Source organism: Hypomesus nipponensis, chromosome 26 (genome assembly GCF_054491055.1).
Source record: "Hypomesus nipponensis isolate SF chromosome 26, ASM5449105v1, whole genome shotgun sequence".
NCBI lineage: Eukaryota > Metazoa > Chordata > Actinopteri > Osmeriformes > Osmeridae > Hypomesus > Hypomesus nipponensis.
The window spans coordinates 1,548,781-1,570,282 of record NC_140386.1 but is presented as its reverse complement, the minus strand read 5'-3'; the positions used below and the strand labels follow the sequence as shown (position 1 = coordinate 1,570,282).

General features: G+C 41.5%; 1 protein-coding gene across 1 annotated transcript in view; it reads left to right on the top strand.

Moving 5' to 3' along the window:
- Positions 1-21,502, top strand: part of apc2 (APC regulator of WNT signaling pathway 2) — a 35,572-nt gene that overhangs the window by 5,715 nt on the left and 8,355 nt on the right. Inside the window, exons 2-9 of the mRNA XM_084692913.1 lie at positions 2,931-3,021; positions 3,329-3,641; positions 4,805-4,913; positions 10,752-10,865; positions 17,455-17,547; positions 19,599-19,688; positions 20,823-21,210; positions 21,322-21,420. Coding sequence (XP_084549039.1) covers positions 2,931-3,021; positions 3,329-3,641; positions 4,805-4,913; positions 10,752-10,865; positions 17,455-17,547; positions 19,599-19,688; positions 20,823-21,210; positions 21,322-21,420 — 1,297 coding nt within the window. The remainder of the gene's footprint in view (positions 1-2,930; positions 3,022-3,328; positions 3,642-4,804; positions 4,914-10,751; positions 10,866-17,454; positions 17,548-19,598; positions 19,689-20,822; positions 21,211-21,321; positions 21,421-21,502) is intronic.

Sequence of the window (21,502 nt, the reverse complement as noted above, 5' to 3'; positions counted from 1 at the left end):
ACCGCTCCAGTGAGAGCTGAAGGTCACGGCCCGATGAAGCCAACAGGACCAAATCATCTGCAAAAAGCAGCGACCCGATCCTGAGGTCACCAAACCGGACCCCCTCAACACCCTGGCTGCGCCTAGAAATCCTGTCCATATAGGTAATGAACAGAATCGGTGACATAGGGCAGCCCTGGCGGAGTCCAACCCTCACCGGAAACAAGTTCGACTTACTACCGGCAATGCGGACCAAACTCTGGCACCGGTCGTACAGGGACCGGACAGCCCCGATCAGGGAATCCGGTACCCCGTACTCTCGGAGCACCCCCCACATGAGCCCCCGAGGGACACGGTCGAACGCCTTTTCCAAATCCACAAAACATGTGTAGACTGGTTGGGCGAACTCCCATGTACCCTCCAGGACTCCGCGGAGGGTATAGAGCTGGTCCACTGTTCCACGGCCAGGACGAAAACCACATTGCTCCTCATGAATCCAAGGTTCAACAATCCGACGGACCCTCCTCTCCAGGACCCCTGAATAGACTTTCCCAGGGAGGCTGAGGAGTGTGATCCCCCTAAAGTTGGAGCACACCCTCCGGTCCCCCTTTTTAAAGAGGGGAACCACCACCCCGGTCTGCCAGTCCAGAGGCACTGTCCCCGATGTCCACGCGATGTTGCAGAGTCGTGTCAACCAAGACAGCCCTACAACATCCAGAGCCTTAAGGAACTCCGGGCGGACCTCGTCCACCCCAGGGGCCCTGCCACCGCGGAGCTTTTCAACCACCTCGGCGACCTCGGCCCCAGAGATAGAAGGGCCCCCCCCGATGTCCCCAGACTCTGCCTCCACGTCGGAAAGCGTGTTGGTGGAATTAAGGAGGTCTTCAAAGTATTCCTTCCACCGATCCAGGACGTCCCCCGTCGAAGTCAGCAGCGCACCGTCCCCACCGCATACAGTGTTGACAGAGCACTGCTTCCCCCTCCTGAGTCGCCGGATGGTGGTCCAGAACCTTTTTGAAGCCGTTCGGAAGTCATTCTCCATGGCCTTGCCGAACTCCTCCCATGCCCGGGTTTTTGCCTCCGCGACCGCCAGAGCCGCGTTCCGCTTGGCCTGCCGGTACACATCAGCTGCCTCAGGAGTCCTACCAGCCAATAAAGCCCGATAGGCCTCCTTCTTCAGCTTGACGGCATCCCTCACCTCCGGAGTCCACCACCGGGTCCGAGGGTTACCGCCGCGACATGCACCGACCGCCTTGCGGCCGCAGCTCCGGTCAGCCGCTTCAACAATGGAGGCCCGGAACATGGCCCATTCGGACTCAATGTCCCCGGCCCCCCCCGAGACATGATCGAAGCTCTCCCGGAGGTGGGAGTTGAAGCTCCTTCTGACAGAGGGTTCCGCCAGCCGTTCCCAGCAGACCCTCACATTACGTTTGGGCCTGCCAGGCCTGACCGGCGTCCTCCCCCACCATCGGAGCCAACTCACCACCAGGTGGTGATCAGTTGACAGCTCCGCCCCTCTCCTCACCCGAGTGTCCAAGACATGCGGCCTCAAGTCCGACGACACGACTACGAAGTCGATCATCGAACTGAGACCTCGGGTGTCCTGGTGCCAGGTGCACATATGGACACCCTTATGCTTGAACATGGTGTTCGTTATGGACAAGCCGTGTTTAGCACAGAAGTCCAACAACAGAACACCACTCGGGTTCAGATCGGGGGGGCCGTTCCTCCCAATCACGCCCCTCCAGGTCTCACTGTCATTGCCCACATGAGCATTGAAGTCCCCCAGGAGGACGAGGGAATCCCCGGGAGGAGCGCTTTCCAGCACCCCCTCCAAAGACTCCAAAAAGGGTGGGTACTCTGAGCTGCCGTTTGGTGCATAAGCACAAACGACAGTGAGGACCCGTCCCCCCACCCGAAGGCGGAGGGAGGCTACCCTCTCATCCACCGGGGTGAACCCCAATGTACAGGCACCGAACCGAGGGGAAACAAGTATTCCCACCCCAGCTCGACGCCTCTCACCAAGGGCAACTCCAGAGTGGAAGAGAGTCCAGCCCCTCTCAAGGAGACTGGTTCCGGAGCCCGTGCTGTGCGTCGAGGCGAGGCCGACTATATCTAGCCGGAAACTCTCTACCTCGCGCACCAGCTCAGGCTCCTTTCCCGCCAGCAAGGTGACGTTCCTCATATTATAAATGTTATTATATAATTATTTATTTATTCAAGTATTAGCCATTCAATTATTTATTTAGTTTTGGCCCCTATAATCCTCCATACCTACACACATCTACAGGCTCTTGCACTTTCTCACATAATGTTTTTATGTCTGATATATCAAAACCTTATCAGTCAACATTTTTAAACTACACTGGGTTGCTATTGTTAGCAAAACTATGTACTTTGAACAATACTATCCAGGAATGTAAAAGCATTTAATTTAAAGTTTTTTTTGTTACCAAATAACTGACAGTAATTATGTATTAGTCATATGTATTAGTATGATGACGTTTTTCCATTGCGCAAATCTGGTACTTAATGCATAGGCGCCGGTAGTTTTCTTGGAACATCTCGGTCGAGGTTCCAGGTGAGCCAAAGCTAAACCAAAAGGTGACTGGAAAAAACACTGCAGACTACTGATTGTTCAGAGAAATGTGACACTGGACTTGCTGCAAAAACCCACCATTTTTAAATAGCCACACCACCATTGTCATCTCCATTTTCATTTGATTTTTTAAAAATATTTTCAGCCCTCATAATATCTCCACCTTAAATCCAAACTAAGATAGTGTTAAGGGCGGGTGTGTTAAAAGGACTAGTCTCTGTTGCCTGGTCTCGGTGTTCCGCATTTGTGTTTATTCTATAAAAAAAATATTGCTTGCATCCAGTTGGGAAACAGTGTTAGGGTTTTTTGGACCTGGACACTAGGGTTTCTTAAACACTCTTTCCTTCTCTAGGACATCCTGAGACAGTTACAGAGCAAACTGGAGCAGGAGGCTGGTACTTTAGCTTCCTCTGGAAGGGCAGATGTGTTGGATCAACTTAAAGGTATGGGTATGAGATCTAAGAGGATTCATGTTTGAAAATACTTCTAAATGCTTGATTGTGAACACTTCAACTAATTTAACGATTGATCTGATTGACCTAGGTCTGACACATCTGTTTGACTTTGTCCATTTAGCTTATGTCCCAATTTAGTATGTCGAAACACAGTATTGTATTTTGCAGAAGGAATTGAGAACCACTCACTTCAAACCCTTCAAAATAATTCTGAATTCTACACTCATACTCACATAATAAAAATGTAACGCATTCCCCCTTCCATTTTTCTCTTTGCATCCTCACAATATTGTAGAACTGCATATGGACCTCACCAACTACTACGAGCTAAAGCATCAGCCACACAACCTGCATGTTCTCTCAGACACCCTATCATGTCTGGCCAAACAGTCAGATGGGGATATAGAGACAACTCTCTCCTCCAGACTGGAGAGAACTAAGAGCCTTCTTAGGCCTTCGGCCCTTCAAAGCTCGAATCTGTCTGGGGATGACACAATAATGCATCCTGGTCACCCTCACATCCTGGAGGGAGCCCCACCAAAAAGAGCTGCGATTGGAGGAGAGTATCACATTACTGCCCAGTACTTGGAGGAGTTATGTAAAGAAAGGTGAGTGAAAGTTTATATAGATAAATACATTGTGAATTTGTAAATGTTATGTTCATCCCCTTAAAGCCTATCATTTAGAATTAAAATTTAGAATTTCAAAGCCATCTAATCGCCTATTTAATAACTGAAATCTATATGACAACTTGAGCTGCAAATTGATTGGTTAAGAGATTAGTAGTGGGAATAATTTCCTATACCTTTTTGTGATGCATTTCTGATTCACACTATGATGTTGTTGCAACATCTTGTAAAACAGGTCTGCGGCATTTATCACTCTTATAACTGTGCATTTCAAGTTCTTGATTATCTACAGCACTAACTATGTGTACCTAATCCATCAGTTTGGTTACAAATCTGCTAACTGAATATAATTAAATGTGATTAAGAGGTTTGCCTACTTTCCAATGGCCTTGTAGGTTTCGGCCATCCTACAGTGTTTTCCTTAATAGTAGGCCTACGTTTTTACCACAAATATAAGCAACATATCAATATAACCAACATACCAGTAAAACGCTTGTCTTTCATTAAAGATCCCATGACATGCTGCTTTTGGATGCTTTTATTTAGGCCTTAGTGGTCCCGTAATACCGTATATTAAGTCTCTTTCCCGGAATGTAGCCTTGGTGCAGAATAACAGCCACTACGAGCAGTCCCAAAATCAGCTTTCCTCAGGCAAGCCGTTTCTGTATCTGTAGCTTTAAATGCTATTAGGAAGAAAGAGGCGGGGCTAACTGCCATGCTTTGGTCATTTGCAAGCCATGATGTCTCGAGGAAAAACCAATATCGCACTTGCACGGTTATAGCTCATTTTTTCATTGGTGGGCCAAATTCTCTGTGCGGGCAAAGCAGAGAAAGGGAAACCTTCCTCCTTATGACGACATAAGGAGAGCATTTTCAAAACCAAGCATTTCAGCTTTCATTTTCTCAAAGGCAGAGAAGAATACCCAGGGCTTGGTTTACACCTATCGAAATTTCTAGCCACTGGGGGACCAAAGGCAGGCTAGGGGAACTCATATTAATGTTAAATAACCTCCTAAAGTGAACATTTTAGTTCAGTCATGGGACCTTTAAAAAATAAGAAATACTCAAATACATAAATAATTTGTGAAATTGTTTTGTGTGGACATGCAGTTTTCCATGTTTAACTGAGATTTGACTTCCAGGACTATGCTGTTGAGTGAGATAGATAAAGAAGAAAGAGAGCGTTGCTGGTACTACACACAGCTCAAGGGATTGTCTCAGCGGCTGGCAGAGCTTCCATGTATTGACACGGTAAGAGCACTTTTACTCTTACACTGACAACATATTTGGTCATTCTAAATCAAGTCATTCTAAATAAGTATTTGAATACAATGATACTTTCAAATCATTTTATAAATTAAATATTATGACGCATGAAAATGTAGTCGCCGCAGGACAACTTCAGAGTATCCTAACATTTGATTGGCTAATATGTTACAGGCTATGACAGACAAAGCACAGCACACACTGTGTGTGTGTGCCAGCAATTTTATCATGGGCACTGTGAACTATCTATAGTTCAATTAATCTGTATTTGTGGGTTTCACTGACACCTTAAGCACCTGACACTAGTTTCTTAAATGAATAATAAATGATCTGTGATAAAAACTGCCACATTTGTAACTACAACTGACCATCTTGTTAATTAACACCTCTCCACATTTGTAACTAACTTACAGTCAGTAATATGCAGAAAAGAGTAAATGCCTGCTAAAATAAGGTTAGGAGATACAAAATGACCATATACTCAAGGAGAACACGGATCTTGAGATATCATGAGGTGGTGTCTTCAATTGAAAGGCATAGAAGAGAAAAAAGGAGGCGAAGGCATGTTCATTTTCCGACTGTGCCTTTGCTCGGTGCAAGAAGCGCCATCACGTGTTAGTAACATCGTCCCTTGTCAGAAGACTCGGGTCATTTGACAACCGCACTATATGTAGGCCAAATTGACCCATTAACCTCTTCTGCTGATTTTCTGCTGAAGTACAAGCCTAAACTACAAGCAGTTGATATGATTTGAACCTAAATGCCAAGTGTCTAATCTATTAACCAATTTTCTAAAGCTTCAGTTTTTAAATTGAACGTAGACTAATGTGAAATGTTAACTTCACACTTCGGCAATCATTATACAATATAAAAATGTAAAGGGAAGTTAAGTATTTGGGGATTTTTACAGGACTTGAAATATATGTTTTTACTTGATAGAACTGGTACAAAAAAAAAAAGGCTACAACAATTAGCCTAATGCATTAAACGATGATGAACAATGATTTCAGAATGACACAAACCTACATAGTCTACGTTAAACAAATGGCTATAGTTATTTTGTGATTTAAAATGTTTAGGCATCAGACATATAGGCCTGTATCTCAGTCTAAATCATCTCAGTGTAATTATCATAGCTACATTATTATTAACATTAACCTACAATTGCAACAACAAACAAACCTAAATCCATACATCTATCCTCCATTTTCTCGACACAAAAACCGTGTTAAGTTAGGCTGCTGGATAATGTATTGATATTATCCAGATGTTAACCAATGTATTAATATTGTCCAGATATTATCCAATGTTTTGTCTATTTATAAAACGATGTACAAAAAAGTCCATTTAGATCTGTTTACAGGGTGTCTGTTTTTTATCAATGAAGTAAAGGTCTATAAAAAAGGACCTCATCCTACGTAGCATAGCATCAATCATGGCGTGTCATTTTATTTTGATAAATTGATGGATTATGGAGCTAGAAAGCTGACAAAAGTATCAGAATTTGAATATGAAACATCTGAAATATTTGCTTGTCGAATTTCATAAAACTGAAATATTTTGCTGTTGAATATATAATATCTGAATTATTTGTATGCCGAATTTAATAAAACTGAATTATTTTGATCCAAAAATACAAATTTCTAAAATTCAGATAGCAGGAATTCAGATTCTTGAAATTCAGATTGCTGAAATTCAGATTCAGATTTTGTCTGAACTAGGCCATAGGTGAAACAGCTTGCCTCCACAGAGAAAAGTAGAAGATTTCAGAACGACCGAATATAGACATTCTCCGACCGAATTTTACCCCAGAACAAAAGCTAAGAGTTGCTCGTTGGAGGAAGAGTATGGAGCAAGTGCTTATGAAACTTGTAAAAACTTGTGTCTCCTCCTCTGCCAAAATCGGCATTTACTGTTACCAAGTGAGTCGAGATAGAGTCTGAGGGCGGCGAAGACCGATGGGAGACGCGGAACAACTGGCAAAGCTATAGCCTATATATTTATGTTCCGTTGTTCTCTTTTCTGTGTTGGAGTTCTTTTAAGAGTTTGATGGCATCAACATCCAGCCTGATATAAAATCATGAACTTCAATTGTGTCTCTTAATTATAATACCCACACTGAAAATCCAGGTTGAATCAATACACGCTAGCTAGCTACTGTATTACTAATAGCCAATTTCGGATGGTCAAGCATCTTTTTCATTGTCTCCTTATTCCTATCAAAGTCAATGTTCAGCCTATAGGCTATGTTCATTTCCTAAGTGACATTTCAGATCGGTTATGGATAGTGAAATATTTGCTGTCTGAGAGATCGGACATAGTATTTAACAGCATAGATATGAGGAGTTATCTATGGTTAACAAGATATATCTGTAGTACGGCCGGGTGTGATTGGATTCATTGTCCACACGTCGTCTGGAACTCGATCAAATGCCAACGATCTCCATACTAGATCTTGCCGACATATCTTCTACACATCGGGACGTATGTGTGCTATCCCAGATACTTATGTGTGATCTGGGTATTCCTCCAACTAGCAACTCAGTTTGTTCTGAGGTCAAGTTCGGTCGTTCTGAAATCGTCTACTTTTTCCTGTGAAAGCAAGCTGTTTCACCTTTGGCCTACTTCAGACAAAATCTGAATCTGAATTTCCGCAATTTGAATTTCAGCAATCTGAATTTCAAGAATTTGAATTACTGCAATCTGAATTTTAGAAATTTGTATTTTTGGATCACAATAATTCAGTTTTATTAAATTTGGCATACAAATAATTCAGATATTATATATTCAACAGCAAAAAAATTAAGTTTTATGAAATTCAACACACAAATATTTCAGATCTTTCATATTCAAATTCAGATACTTTTGTCAGCTTTCTAGCTCCATAATGGATGAGGGAGCATTGTGTTTTCCCGTGGTGGATGAATATGATCCATGTTCTACCCTCGGGCTGCTTAATAATAGGGTGCACGCGCAATCCACAGAGACTGCCCTCCTTTCAGTCACCACTGCCCTCCAGTCTGCCAGAGCGGCTTCAAGGTCATCCGTCATCATTCTGCTGGACCTTTCTGCAGCGTTTGACACGGTTAACCACCAGATCCTGCTCTACAGACTTTCTTAGATTGGCATCACTGGCACTGCACTCCAGTGGATCTCATCCTACCTCTCGGGAAGATCCTACCAGGTCTCCTGGGGAGGCAAACTGTCTGACCCTCACCAGCTCTCCACCGGTGTCCCACAGGGCTCCGTCCTAGGACCCCTACTCTTCTCTCTGTACACCACCTCACTTGGACCAATCATCACCTCCCATGGCTTCTCCTACCACTGCTACACCGACGACACCCAGCTGTACCTGTCGTTCCCCCCGACCGATCCGGGGATCTCAGCTAGGATTGAAGCCTGCCTCGCAGACATCTCCGCCTGGATGACCGAGCACCACCTCCAGCTGAACCTCGCCAAAACAGAACTTCTCATCATCCCGGCAAAACCCTCCATCTCCCACGATCTGTCAATCACCCTGGGATCTGCGACGGTGACCCCCTCATCCTCTGCCAGGAACCTTGGGGTTACCATGGATGACGAGCTCTCCCTCACGGCCCACATCGCCGCAGTCTCCCGGTCTTGTAGATTTACCCTCTACAACATCCGGAAGATCAGGAGATACCTGTCTGAGCACTCCACCCAGCTGCTAGTCCAAGCACTGGTCCTCTCCAAGTTGGACTACTGCAACTCGCTGTTCGCTGGTCTCCCAGCATGTGCAACCCGCCCTCTTCAGAGGATTCAGAACGCAGCGGCCCGCCTGGTCTACAATCTACCCAGACGCTCCCACGTTACCCCGCTCCTCATCTCTCTCCACTGGCTACCCATCAACGCCCGTATCAGATTCAAGACCCTGGTACTGACCTTCCGAGCAGTGAACGGGACTGCACCCATCTACATCAAGTTTTTCCTGCAACCTTACACCCCCACCCGTCACCTACGGTCTTCTTCAGACAACCGCCTGGTGGTCCCACCGCTCAAGACTGCCCGGTCCCAACACAAGCTCTTCTCCTGCCTGGCCCCCCAATGGTGGAAGCAGTTCCCCACCTCCATCAGGGACACTGACTGTCTCCCCACCTTCAAGAAAAGGCTCAAGACGCACTTGTTCCGGGAGTACAACGGCACTTAAGAATGCTTGGCTGGACTTGTTAGTTAGTTTCCTCCAGGATCACAATGACTCTTATTAAGTGACTCGTTGCTCTTTTAGGTTAGATATAACGAAGTTAAGTCTTGTACTCGCTGTGAAATATTTTACTGTTGATTGTTCTTCTACAGGTACAGTCCTGCACTTTTGTGGTTCATGTTGTTTTTAATTTGTAACTTGTAACTTGTATAGCTGCATGCTCTTATGGGTCTTCCCTTTTGGCACTTGTTTAGCTTTTTCACAATGTATGCTTCATGTTTTGGCTACTTGCAATGTTTGGGACTATCTCGTTGTTATGATCAGTGACCTATGCTCTTTTGTAAACCTCTCTTGGAAGTCACTTTGGATAAAAGCGTCTGCTAAATGAATAAATGTAAATGTAAATGAGCTTGACTATCACACAATTGCGTGAGCTGAAATTGGCCTTTATGGAACCGCTTAGCCCCCCTTGACTTATAAGTTAATTCAAGTCAGGTTTTGGACTTTAAGTCTAGCTTTTTTGAGCGGCCTTTATGGAACAGGCCTCAGTTCCCAGGAGGTTAGGATTGGCCACCTGATTGACGTAATTACAAACTGGTAGAAGATGCAAGTAAGACATACGTAAAGACCAGATCGAGATTAGAAAGAGAACAAGGGGAGCTGAAAAAAACATAATAATAAACAAAAGCTTTACAAGACAAAGTGGCAAAATGTGTCAAAAATAAGCTTGCAATTTGAGACTGAGGGCCTCATTTACTAATAGGATTGTGCCCATTTCAGGCATAAAATAGCGGTTAAAGACATGAAACTGTATTTACAAAGGCAGCGCACATGAGTAAAAACGCAGATTAGCGCTGCTGGGAGTGTATAAGGGAAAGTGGGTGTGTGCCGCAAAGAGATGGGAGGAGAGGTGTATTTCTGCCTTGTAACATGTTAATGTTAGCTGTAACTTAAACCAATATTTCTATCTCCTGTTCGCTGAACCTCCTTTTTCTTTTCCCCGAATCACCCATGGTGGCAGTAACATGCAGGTTATTTCTCCCGTCTTTTAACGGTGTGCTAATTAACACTAAAGGGCGGAGTAAGGTGCTGATTGTCCAACGAGGATCTGGTTTGATAAATACCACGCAAAAATGCGGAAATACACTGTGCACTATTTGCGGTTGGGCAAAGGCGCAGATTAAGCTGCGGTCGCAATGTTACTAAATGAGGCCCTGAGAGTGAAAGGACAGAACAAGCGCCAGAAGATAGGCTACAGTGCCAAGGTGTCAAGCGTGCATAACAAACATAAACATAACGTATTACGTTGTCTACAAACCACAATCCAAGTTAATCGTCTAGGAATTGTTGGGTTGTGAGGTTATGGTTTAAAGCATAAACAATATTAATAAGTGCTTTGTTAAATGCAAAATGTTATGCTGCGACACGTGTGTGAGACACTTGTCTATTGTAGTCTGTAAAAATTGAAATTCCACTGGCACTGAGCAGTGGCGACACATACAGCTCAGTGCCAGTGGAATTTCAATTTTTTGGTCTGCTACTGTCCAGAAAGTTATCTTCCAGAAATCCTGTTGGCTTACACAACATCTTTATTGGGGATGAAACGTAAAAAAAGAAAATATTTTTTATTGTACCTAAATCTCCTTTCATTGTTGTTCCAGTTCTCCTTGCAAATGGACCTCATTCGCCAGCAGCTGGAATTTGAAGCCCAGCAACTGCGTTCTGTAATGGTGGAACGTTTTGGAACCAGTGATGAAATGGTACATAGGACTCAGGTGAGGACACATGCAAATTATTTCCGTAACAGAAACACAAGATTATACTTTTGGAACACTAATGAAGGGTACATTTTGTCCAGTTTGTTACTGAAAATGTATTTGTATTTGAAACGGCTAAGACCATTTAGATTCTAAACGATCAGTGGATGCAATTGGTCTTTTTAATGATCTCCAGATATTTCCCCTCTCCCAGAATTCCAGTAGTCTCCCGCATATTAATAGCAGTTCCCTGATGCCTGCAAATATCCAGAAAATATTTGGGGGGAGAGAGGGCGAGAAAGCGAGACAGACGTAACGAGTGATAGAGAGAGCATCCTGATTGGTCTCTCTTTGTGTCAGCTTTCTCTGTCGGTGGGCTCTATGTCTGAGTGTTCCAAAAAAAAGTTTATATTACCCGTGGTGGATTAAATGACTGTAACCTACATGTTGAGGTGAGTTTAACAGGTGTCATTCAACATATTAAGGTGAGGTTAACTGTCATTCAGAAATTAGCACAGCCAAAGTATTTTAAATTTGCTGGCTAGCTGCTATTGGGCTATTCTATTGATGTCCTACGAATTGAAGGTCAAGCTGCGTGTAAACCCTGCTTAACATGAAAACAAACTTCTTAAAATATTTTCAGATTTATGAAGTTTACAATCTGCATTTTCACAATATGTAAAAACTGAGAAATTACCTTGGACGGCCCCTTTCCACCAGGGCGTGTCACAAATAAGCAGGGGCGGTGTCAGAGAGTTTTTAATGTAGGTGCTGAGGGGGTGCTAGGTCTTTGACAGGGGGAGCTGCGCAATTTTATATATAATATTTAAATACTGTTAATAAATGAGTAAATATTTTCGGGGGTGCTATCGGGGTGCTTTGGTCTTTCTTGGGGGTGCTGAAGCACCTGCTAGCCCTTCCCTAGCACCGCCTATGCAAATAAGGATTGCCTATACAATTAAAATATGAACAATCTAGGTAAACAAGATAAACAATGCAAATAAATCAAATGGTTCAGTTTCATCCTAAAAGCAGTCACATACAGCCATACATTTTATTTAACTTGTTCATTTATTTCAAAAAGGAAAATATATTTTGTTGTTTCAAACTTACGTATGACTAAAATGATATGCAATAGCTTTCTTTAAAAAAAAGAAAAGAAATGGCCCTCAAAGGCAAACTGGAAAAAAACTGCATATCTTAGACCTCGAAAGATCCTCATGTTCCATTTTAGCATTCCTATTAATCTAACAGTAACAATATATACAGTAGTGGTGTGTTTGTGTGGTACAGTAGTGGTGTGTACTTCATCAATCCATTGTTTTGGGACTTTAGGTGAGAGTTTATGTTCATCTAATCCTGAAAGACTTCAAAAGTGGCTTTGAGGTTGTGTGGGTAGCTCAAGTTCAGCCCATACAGTCCCATCAACAAGGCACAAGCAGAAGCAACATTAACCAAGTCCTGAAGAAGTATAACCTCGTCGATAACAATCCCAACATGGACAGGGTCTTCCCTTCTGCCTTCTTTTTGAAAGAGTAGATTCCAAAAACAGTCTGCTTCATGTCTCTTTGAATGTGAAAATGTGACTTTCTGGATATTGTTTTGAAACTACAAACTCTCCTGAATACAAATGTTTAAATCACTCAGATATCTTTATCATAACTGAAATTAGATCATTTTATAGTTGACCTGTGTAAAAAAAAAGTGATAAGGGAGAAAACTGCATTCAAAGATTTCACTCTGTTTCATTCTAGTTTACTGTGGCAAATATGGAAAGGAAATCCTTTTGTTTGTAATAACATTGTGAATGTAAATGTCAGTTTAATTATACGCTACATTAATAACTTCTCAGCAAGTTATTTTTAAGTTTAACAGCCTGACTTCATCGATCAGTTGTTTGGGGCTGCTGCAGCATTCAAAAGAGCAGGCAAACTGAGCATTTCATTTGACATGGCTTGAAAATTTTGCAAGCTGACATGTCTAAAAACCATTGAAATGAATTGTTTTTCATAAATAATCATATACTTTTTGTACATTACAATGAAGACGGGTTTCCGCAGACCGCCACACAAATAGTTATGTGAACAATTACTGACAAAATTAAATCGATATGTTGTGAACTTGTCATGCTCTCAAAATGTATTAATTACTTAAAAATAACTTTGGCACACACATTTCTTAACTTTTAGGCTAAATGCTGACCTTAAAAGTGAGAGGGGACCATGACTAAAATGGGGATTAACTGAAATAAGTATTTGGGCACAGACTTCCATCGCAGATCATAAGGTAACCCAAAGTGTTGCACACTTTCCTTGGCAGAACATTTATTTAAAATGGCGTAGCATGTAAATATCTATAATTATATCTACTACACATTTAATCCAAATCCAATTATGACTATTCTGCCTGACAGTGTATGGACAACTGCCAGTATCTAATTTTCTCCCTTTGAAAGGGCAGCATTTGGGACACTGTCATGTAGGGGCAGCATATAGGGCACTTTATAACAGCACACTTTTCCATTGAAAGGAAGGGCAGGGGAACAGGATACGCACACAGGGTTCTATTGCACCTATAACATTGGGGAAACCAGAAGAAGAGGATTAGTGATACAGAGGCTTGTCAACATGTAGGCTACTTTAAACAATGAAAATAGTTTATGCAATTGAATGATTTTTTTGTTTCAAGTTGACCTGGAAAACGTACACAAATATTTAGCTACCGCTTTGGAGCAATGCCTTGGATTAGATGCCTTCTTACTTCCTGGCATACAGATGCCTTTGCAAAACCTTTCTGAGTCACCAACCCTGTACAAGAATGTCCCACATGCAAATAAACACAGAGATTCAGACAGACTGAACAGTGGTCAAGGCTTGGCTACAGTGAGTTTGCTTCCTTATGTGTGATTCCAGCAGACTCCTTAGTCTAGGCCTACATAGACTACATAGTCTACTACCCTCTTTTCTACTATTATAGTCTACTACTCTCCTTCTACTACTTTTTACTAAGGACAGTAGACTATTAATGCATAAGTGTTTTTCTATATTCAGTGCACAGCGTAAATGAGTACACCCCCTTTAAAAAGTAACATTTTAAACAATATCTCAATGAACACAGAACAATTGTCCAAAATGTTGACAAGACCAAGTTTAACATAACATCTGTTTAACTTATAACATGTGAAGTTAATCATTTAATTTAAAATACAAATGTTTCAGCTTAACTCAAATGAGGGCGATGCAAAAATGAGTACACCCCACAACTAGTAGACTACGTCTAGTACTTTGTATGGCCTCCATGATTGTTAATGACAGCACCAAGTCTTTTATGCATGGAATGAACAAGCTGGCGACATTTTGCAACATCAATCTTTTTCCATTCTTCAAGAATAACCTCTTTTAGAAATTGGATGCTGGATGGAGAGTGATGCTCAACTTTTCTCTTCAGAATTCCCCATAGATGTTCGATTGGGTTCAGATCATGAGACATACTTGGCCACTGAATCACTTTTACCCTGTTCTTCTTCAGAAATCCAACAGTGGCCTTAGATGTGTGTTTAGGATTATTGTCATGTTGGAAAGTGCACGACGACCAAGGGTACGGAGTGATGGTAGCATCTTCTCTTTCAGTATAGAGCAATACATCTGTGAATTCATGATGCCATCAATGAAATGCAGCTTCCCGACACCAGCAGCACTCATGCAGCCCCACATAAGGATACTGCCACCACCATGTTTCACTGTAGGCGCCATGCATTTTTCTTTGTATTCCTCACCTTTGCGACGCCATACAGTTTTGAAGCCATCAGTTCCAAAAACATTTATCTTGCTCTCATCACTCCAGAGCAGAGGTCTTCAACCCTGGTCCTCAGGGACCCCCTGTCCTGCACGTTTTAGATGTTTCCCTGCTCCAACACACCTGATTCAAATGAATGGTCGTTAACAGGCTTCTGCCAAACTAGATAACAACCCAATAATTTGAATCAGGTGTGTCTTTCGAAAGACGAAGACTACTGGGACTCACTGTCCTGCGTTCATTGAGATATTGTTTAAAATGTTACTTTTCAAATGGGTGTACTCATTTACACTGAGAACTATATATATTTTTTTAAGAATGACAATAAATATATCAAGATAAATTATGCTGGGTCAGTGGGCCTGCTGAACCTATAGCTCTTCCACAGATACTGGTCAGTGAAGCATTACTTCTGTCTCTGAAGACCCTTGGGGCTGGTGGGATAAACGCTCTTTGTGTAATCTGAGCCCCTTCATCCCTTCACAGGGTTGTCGAAGAACGGATATGCCATAATTGGTTGTAACTTGTCTAGACGCACTGCTTAGTTTAGGCCTTATGTCGACTTATGTCTTTTACAGTCACCAATTTTTTGTTTAAATGAATACATTGTTTGAACATTGCTAAAGTAAACACGTCAATTCATTCATGCTGGGTCATATTGCGAGAAAAAAAGTCTGCCTTTATATTTCCGAACACGGACTGAACAAAAGTGCTTGGAGCGCTGAAATATACTCAACGGAACTGTCTTTTGAGATTCTGTTTCCGCCTGTTTGAAATTCTTTGCAACACAGCTAAATTTAGCTTGACTTTTAGCCTGACACGGAGCAGGCTAATTCATAAGCATAAGTTACCTTGGTTACTTAGCTAGAACTAGAATAAGCCACTTTTTAATGGAACAAACTTTCGCTGAAGTAAGCAAGACTTATTGAAATAAGAAAGGCTTTTACTTAATATATGTTAATGGAATATTCCCCTAGGAGGGAATTCCCGAAAGTGGGTTTAACAAACTGTAAGCCTAACCCTGAGCTCTGAGTTGATTTTCCCTAAAATCGAAACTCTGACTTCAAGAATAGGTTATTTGAATTAGGTAAATCAACTTGGAGTATGTCCACTCTGAGTTAAACACAGGCATGAGGACAATAAAAAGCCAACACCAATGGACCTCCGATACTTGGATCCACCATGGCACCCAGCAACAAAAAATAACATCCTCCTACTTCACCTCACTTCAGTTTACATTTAGTCATTTAGCAGACGCTCTTATACAGAGCGACTTACAGTAAGTACAGGGACATTCACCCTGAGGCAAGTAGGGTGAGGTGCCTTGCCCAAGGACCCAACGTCATTTGGCACAGCGGGGAATTACTAGCCCGACTCCCTCACCACTCAGCCATCTGACTCAGTTAAGAGGTGTTAATATGTGGAATCTGAGCACACATTCTGGAAAAAAGTTATATGGCTATAGCAGCGAAGGAGAGACAATTGGCGTGGGAAACAATTGCCGGCCAAGTCAATGCATACATTTGAACGCAGTAGCCAGTCCATACATTGAACATTTAATCACACTTAAATCACATTTAATATTACAGGTGAAAAATTGGTGGAATTTAATAAAATAGCATGTTCACGTAAGTGCATCCCACATGCACAAAGCGCACTTGGCAGCATCTTAAAATGAAATATAAAAACATACAGCGAACAGGTAAGGCATATTTTGCTTTGGCCTATAAGCTTGTGATTGCAGCCTTGGTTTTGATTATATTTGACATGATACAAAGTAAATATCAGTTAGTGCCTATTTCAACTTGTAGTAGCAGTAACCCTGAACACAATGCTTTTCATCACAGTATGATGATGAAAAGACGTTGACCGCTGCCTGAAGAACTGTGGAATTTAATGTATTCCCAGTTACCAGTAAAGGAGTTGTACAAACTGCATCTCATGAAGCAAGTGCAAACAAATGACCAAGAGATGGTGTACTTAGGGCAGAAGATTAGGAAGGCTAATCATTACATTTATTTGCTGGAACACCAGTTACAGGTGGGTGCATGGTCACAGTTGAATAATGTAGATTGTAGGAACAATATACTCATTGTTGGATTTCAATTTGTAGACAATATAGAATACATTTCTTCTTTAACATTTCAAAGATTTATCTTTATTTCAGTGGCAAAAATATTTTGGTTGGTTCTGAGGGCACGTCCACGTTGTGTAACAATAGCGATGTAAGGACTGAGAATGTTGCAAACATAAATTATGGAGTATGATGGAAAACCGTAACGTTCACTTAGGTATTCATCAGGGAATTAAAGCACATCTAATCGCAGTTTTATCATCCTCTTCCAACGTAAGACTAAGCAAATACAATTTTGTTTGAGATAGGTTGTCTGAACCAGGAAAGGACATCCCATGTCTGCAAACTGTATCAGGCTCAGAAAGTGGGAGGGGATAGGTAGGAATGCAGAGTTTGTTATGGAAAACCTGCTGGCAAGCAGGTTAGGTTCACAGTCAGTTACCATGGACACTGACCCACAGTTTGCGTTACCTCTCTTTCTCAAACGGAAAACCCAGAATTTGCCTCATCTCAGGGTGCCCCAACTCAGGATTTTCACTAAACCCACTTTGTGGATTACACCCCTGTTGATCTATTCTCCTTTTGTGTTTGAGAGTAGTCGGTATACCATGATAACTCATACATTTGGATTAGGGAAACATTACACAATTCACAATGGGGCATAGCGTGTGCAAATCTTTATTGGAGTGTGTTAATCTTAACATCTAAACAGAGTTTTTTTTTTTTTGCACCAACAAGATCCGTGTGGCTCGTCTGGAACAGCTGGAAAAAAAACTACAAGAGGCTCAGGAATGTCAAAGCCCCACGGACAATGGCCTTTGTGAGCCTCAGGTAAGCCAGTCTGAACCCTTTACAGACACTTCACATTTCACAGACAAACATGCATGCACATATGCAAAAATGCATATCCACATCATCTTGTAGCATAGTGGTTGTGCTTGAGTGGGTACGATTTCTCATAGGGTAGCATAAACACATCAACAAACGACAAGAACAACAAGAAGGCAGTTAGCATATGAGGCAACAATCCCCCAACCTCCAAAACACACACCATGCTATCCCATATCTGGCACATTGGGGCCAAGCCCATCAACAGAGGATGCTGTGGATCTACAAAACATAGTTGCGTAAAATAGCGTAATCTGGTTGTGAGGGATTCCTAAAAAATAATCCATAGTCAATGCAATGTAAATTTGTTATTGTTTTTCCCCAAATTCTAAATAGTAACGGCAGCTAACTATGTAGACTTTTACAGATGCAGTCTAAAAGACCTAAATTTAGCAGATGGTTTCATCCAAAGCCAAAAGTGCATAGTCAGTGTATCCGATAATGCCGGACTAGAAGGGCACAGTTCCAAAAGTGCAGTGTAAAACAAATAATACATGCTGCCATGGGTTGATCCAAAGGGTTTTGAAAACAAAAGTAGCTTGTACTTCAACTCTTCTCATTGTTGATAAATTGGACATTGGTATATTGCAAAACAATTTATTCAGAACTTCCCCCACAACTTCCAGGTAGCACATGGAAGTTTGAACAACATCCGATGCACTCCAATTAAACATTTTGATTTAATTTACAAACTGGTAACCGGACATATGCATATTGCTAACAAAGTTGAAGTCGTTGAAGCCAAGTTTCTGGATGTGTGCAAAAACCCGCTGATTATGTCCTTCACGCTGTTGCTTTTTTGTGAACATATTACTTCACTAGGGAGAGCTGCGATTGGCATTGTATAACTATATCCAGGAATATATGTATATCTTCTGTGTTTGTGTATCTCAATTATCTCGACATACATGACTGAGAGAACCGGGCACTATATGAAGTTGAATTCTTAATCAGGACTCAAAGGCTATGCGTGTGACGTTGTTTGGATGAGCTGGTTTAAATAAAAGGTAATAGGTTCAAATAAAAAATACAACTTTTGCATCATGGGCACTTTAGCTAATACATAAATTGTTAACAGTAAAAGTTTTCTTTTTACCAGAATTTTTTTTAACCTAAACCCATATATATGCTTCGACCCTCTATTTTCCCGAAACAAAACCATGTCAAAATGTATTGGTTAATTGTACCCTATTGGTTAATAGTCTATATTTAAAATAATGTCAAACAATTGAATTCAATTAAATTGTTGTCATCATTGTGGATATCATTGTAGGCATAATCTCATTTTGGATACAACATTTGTCTAAATAACATACTTGTACAAGAGAGACCTTGCAACATGATTATGATAAAAAGCGAATTTCGGCCTTTAAAAGGCAGGGGCCCAATGTGCAGCCGGCAGCAGTTTAACAGAAACACAAGCATAATAGCTTTAAATGAGCTTTTCCCAGTGCGATAAAAAAAATAAAAAATAATACTTGGTGAGAAAACACACATATTTAGGAAAAGTCAGGAAAGCACAGTCTTGATATATATATTTTCTTCACTTCATTGTGGTCAAATGACTGGCGCTCAGCATTTCTAGTGACAAACAAAACAATCACACCCTGTGTGAAGTCGTGAAAAGTTCTAGAAGATTTCGAAGGGAATTTCTCTAGTTTTCTCTAATTTCGCTAAAGGATTCCAGGTTTACCAACATTCAAAAAGGCCTATCTTCTTAAGCTACTTTCAAATTTAAATGTATGACACATCATTTGAAAGCTTACAATCTGCACTTACGTAAGCTGTAAAAAAATGAAATTACCTTGCCCAACAACGGCACCTTTTTACCAGACTGTCACATTTACTCATGCCTTTATTTTATCACAGTATATACACAGTAGCACATTTTAGTAGTATAATCGGATAGTATAATCGGATGATGCTCTTCTAACAGCCTCTGTCCATAATATTGTTTCTGGTGTTATTCTTTTTTTTACTTTATCCCTCTATAGATTTTTAACTGTGAGAAGACATCTAATCCTGATGCTGAGAATGCAAGTTCTGCTTCTGCTCTTGAAGCATCAGGTGATAGAGGGAGCAAGGTAAGTAACTTTTTTACTGGGTTGGATTAGATGATTGTCCTGTAAGAATAAATGTTTTTGTTTATATAGAAATCCCTTAGCATTTGCTTATAAAACAGAGAAGGAGGGGCGGGGGAGAGAGAGAGAATCAGGGTATTGGTTCTCAGCTGACTTTAATGATGGTACCTCTCAGACTGAGTTTAATCATTCAAATATTTAAGTCAGGTCACATGTTCATTTAGAACAACTGTAAAATGGTTGCATTTGGTAGATCTTTATCAAGAAAACCTTGTGCATTCCTTTTAATATTTGACATATTACACCAGCCACACAGCCTGATGGAATGGTCTATTTTTGTAGGCCTTGGGCCAAATATACAAAACTGTGTTATTAATTAATCAGTCAAATTTTACCACAGAAGTGAAAAAACGCATTTTGTAGATTGTATGTGTACACCATTCAATGCCACAATAATTCAGTAATATTGAAGACGATGCTAAAGAGTATTGTTGGGTGGATTGCTTTAAGAATAAGCTCTGCAAAAACTCATATATGGAATGGAAAAAAATCTACAATTCCAGAATCAAGTACATGTATAAGACCAGTACCAGGACCCATGCCCCTAAGTCAGTGTATAGGTTGACAGATTACCGGAATCTCACATGCACAGATGCTGCACAGTTGGCAAACATAGTTCGAAAGTAGCTGTTTCACCCTACCTCAGCCTAGGAAAACACTGTGCGCTCAGGATGACCCCTTAACTGTGAAGGGTATGGAGGACCTATTTCAGCTTTTCCCACACAGTGCTAACATGTCTACCATGCAGAGGACGTGATCACCATAATTTTCCATGGAGATTGTGTTTTGTGTGAATAAGGTTTAGTTACAAACCAACACCTTTTTCCCCTTACTAGAACAAATTACTTTTATGAATGATTTCAATAGGCCAGCTAGCCAACACATGGATTAGGACTGTTGTACTGCTCTCAATTGGTTAGTAGTGGTATGGCTGACGTATAGATGGTAACACATACTCTTTTCATGGTGTGGCCTATATGTACCTGAGTGGTCTTATATTAAAGGCCCAACCTAATCAATAAATAGGATGTCTTTTGATTTTTGTTTAGTTATCTTCTTGTATTGTTTTTCTATGAGGTGGAGATGGTTTTCTGGCTGCTCTCCATGTTGGCTAACCGAGACAAGGAAGAGATGACACGAACTCTCTTGGCCATGTCTAGTTCTCAAGACAGCTGCATTGCCATGCGCAAGTCTGGCTGTGTCCCCCTGCTTGTGCAGATCTTGCACAACATTCCAGGGGCCACTGAAGAAGCATTGAGGGGTGCAGGGTGCAATCGGGAGGTCAAGTCCAGAGCCAGTGCTGCCCTGCACAACATCATATACTCACAGCCAGATGAAGGGCAGGCCCGAAGAGAAATGAGGGTGCTGCACTTGCTGGAACAGATCTGCTCCCACTGTGACAGTGGCTGGGATTGGATGGAGAGTCATGTTGGGAAGCTCTCTCCTGGGGGCACCAAGACCACTGGTAAGTTGAGGGAAGGAGTGAAAGGGTTTTGTTGACAATTTTGCAAATTTTTGCTAAGACTGGTTTAAACAGTCAGTATTGAAGGAATTAAGTTCTTAAATGTGTATGCAGACATCCCTGAGCCATTAGACCCCCTGATCTGCCAGGCCATGTGTGGTATAATGAAGCTCTCATTTGAAGAGGAATATCGACGTGCCATGAATGAACTTGGTTAGTGAACATATATTTTCTGTCATAAATTTTAATGTAAACGCTTAGACAAGCAAAGATAAACCAAAATATGAGTTTTCAT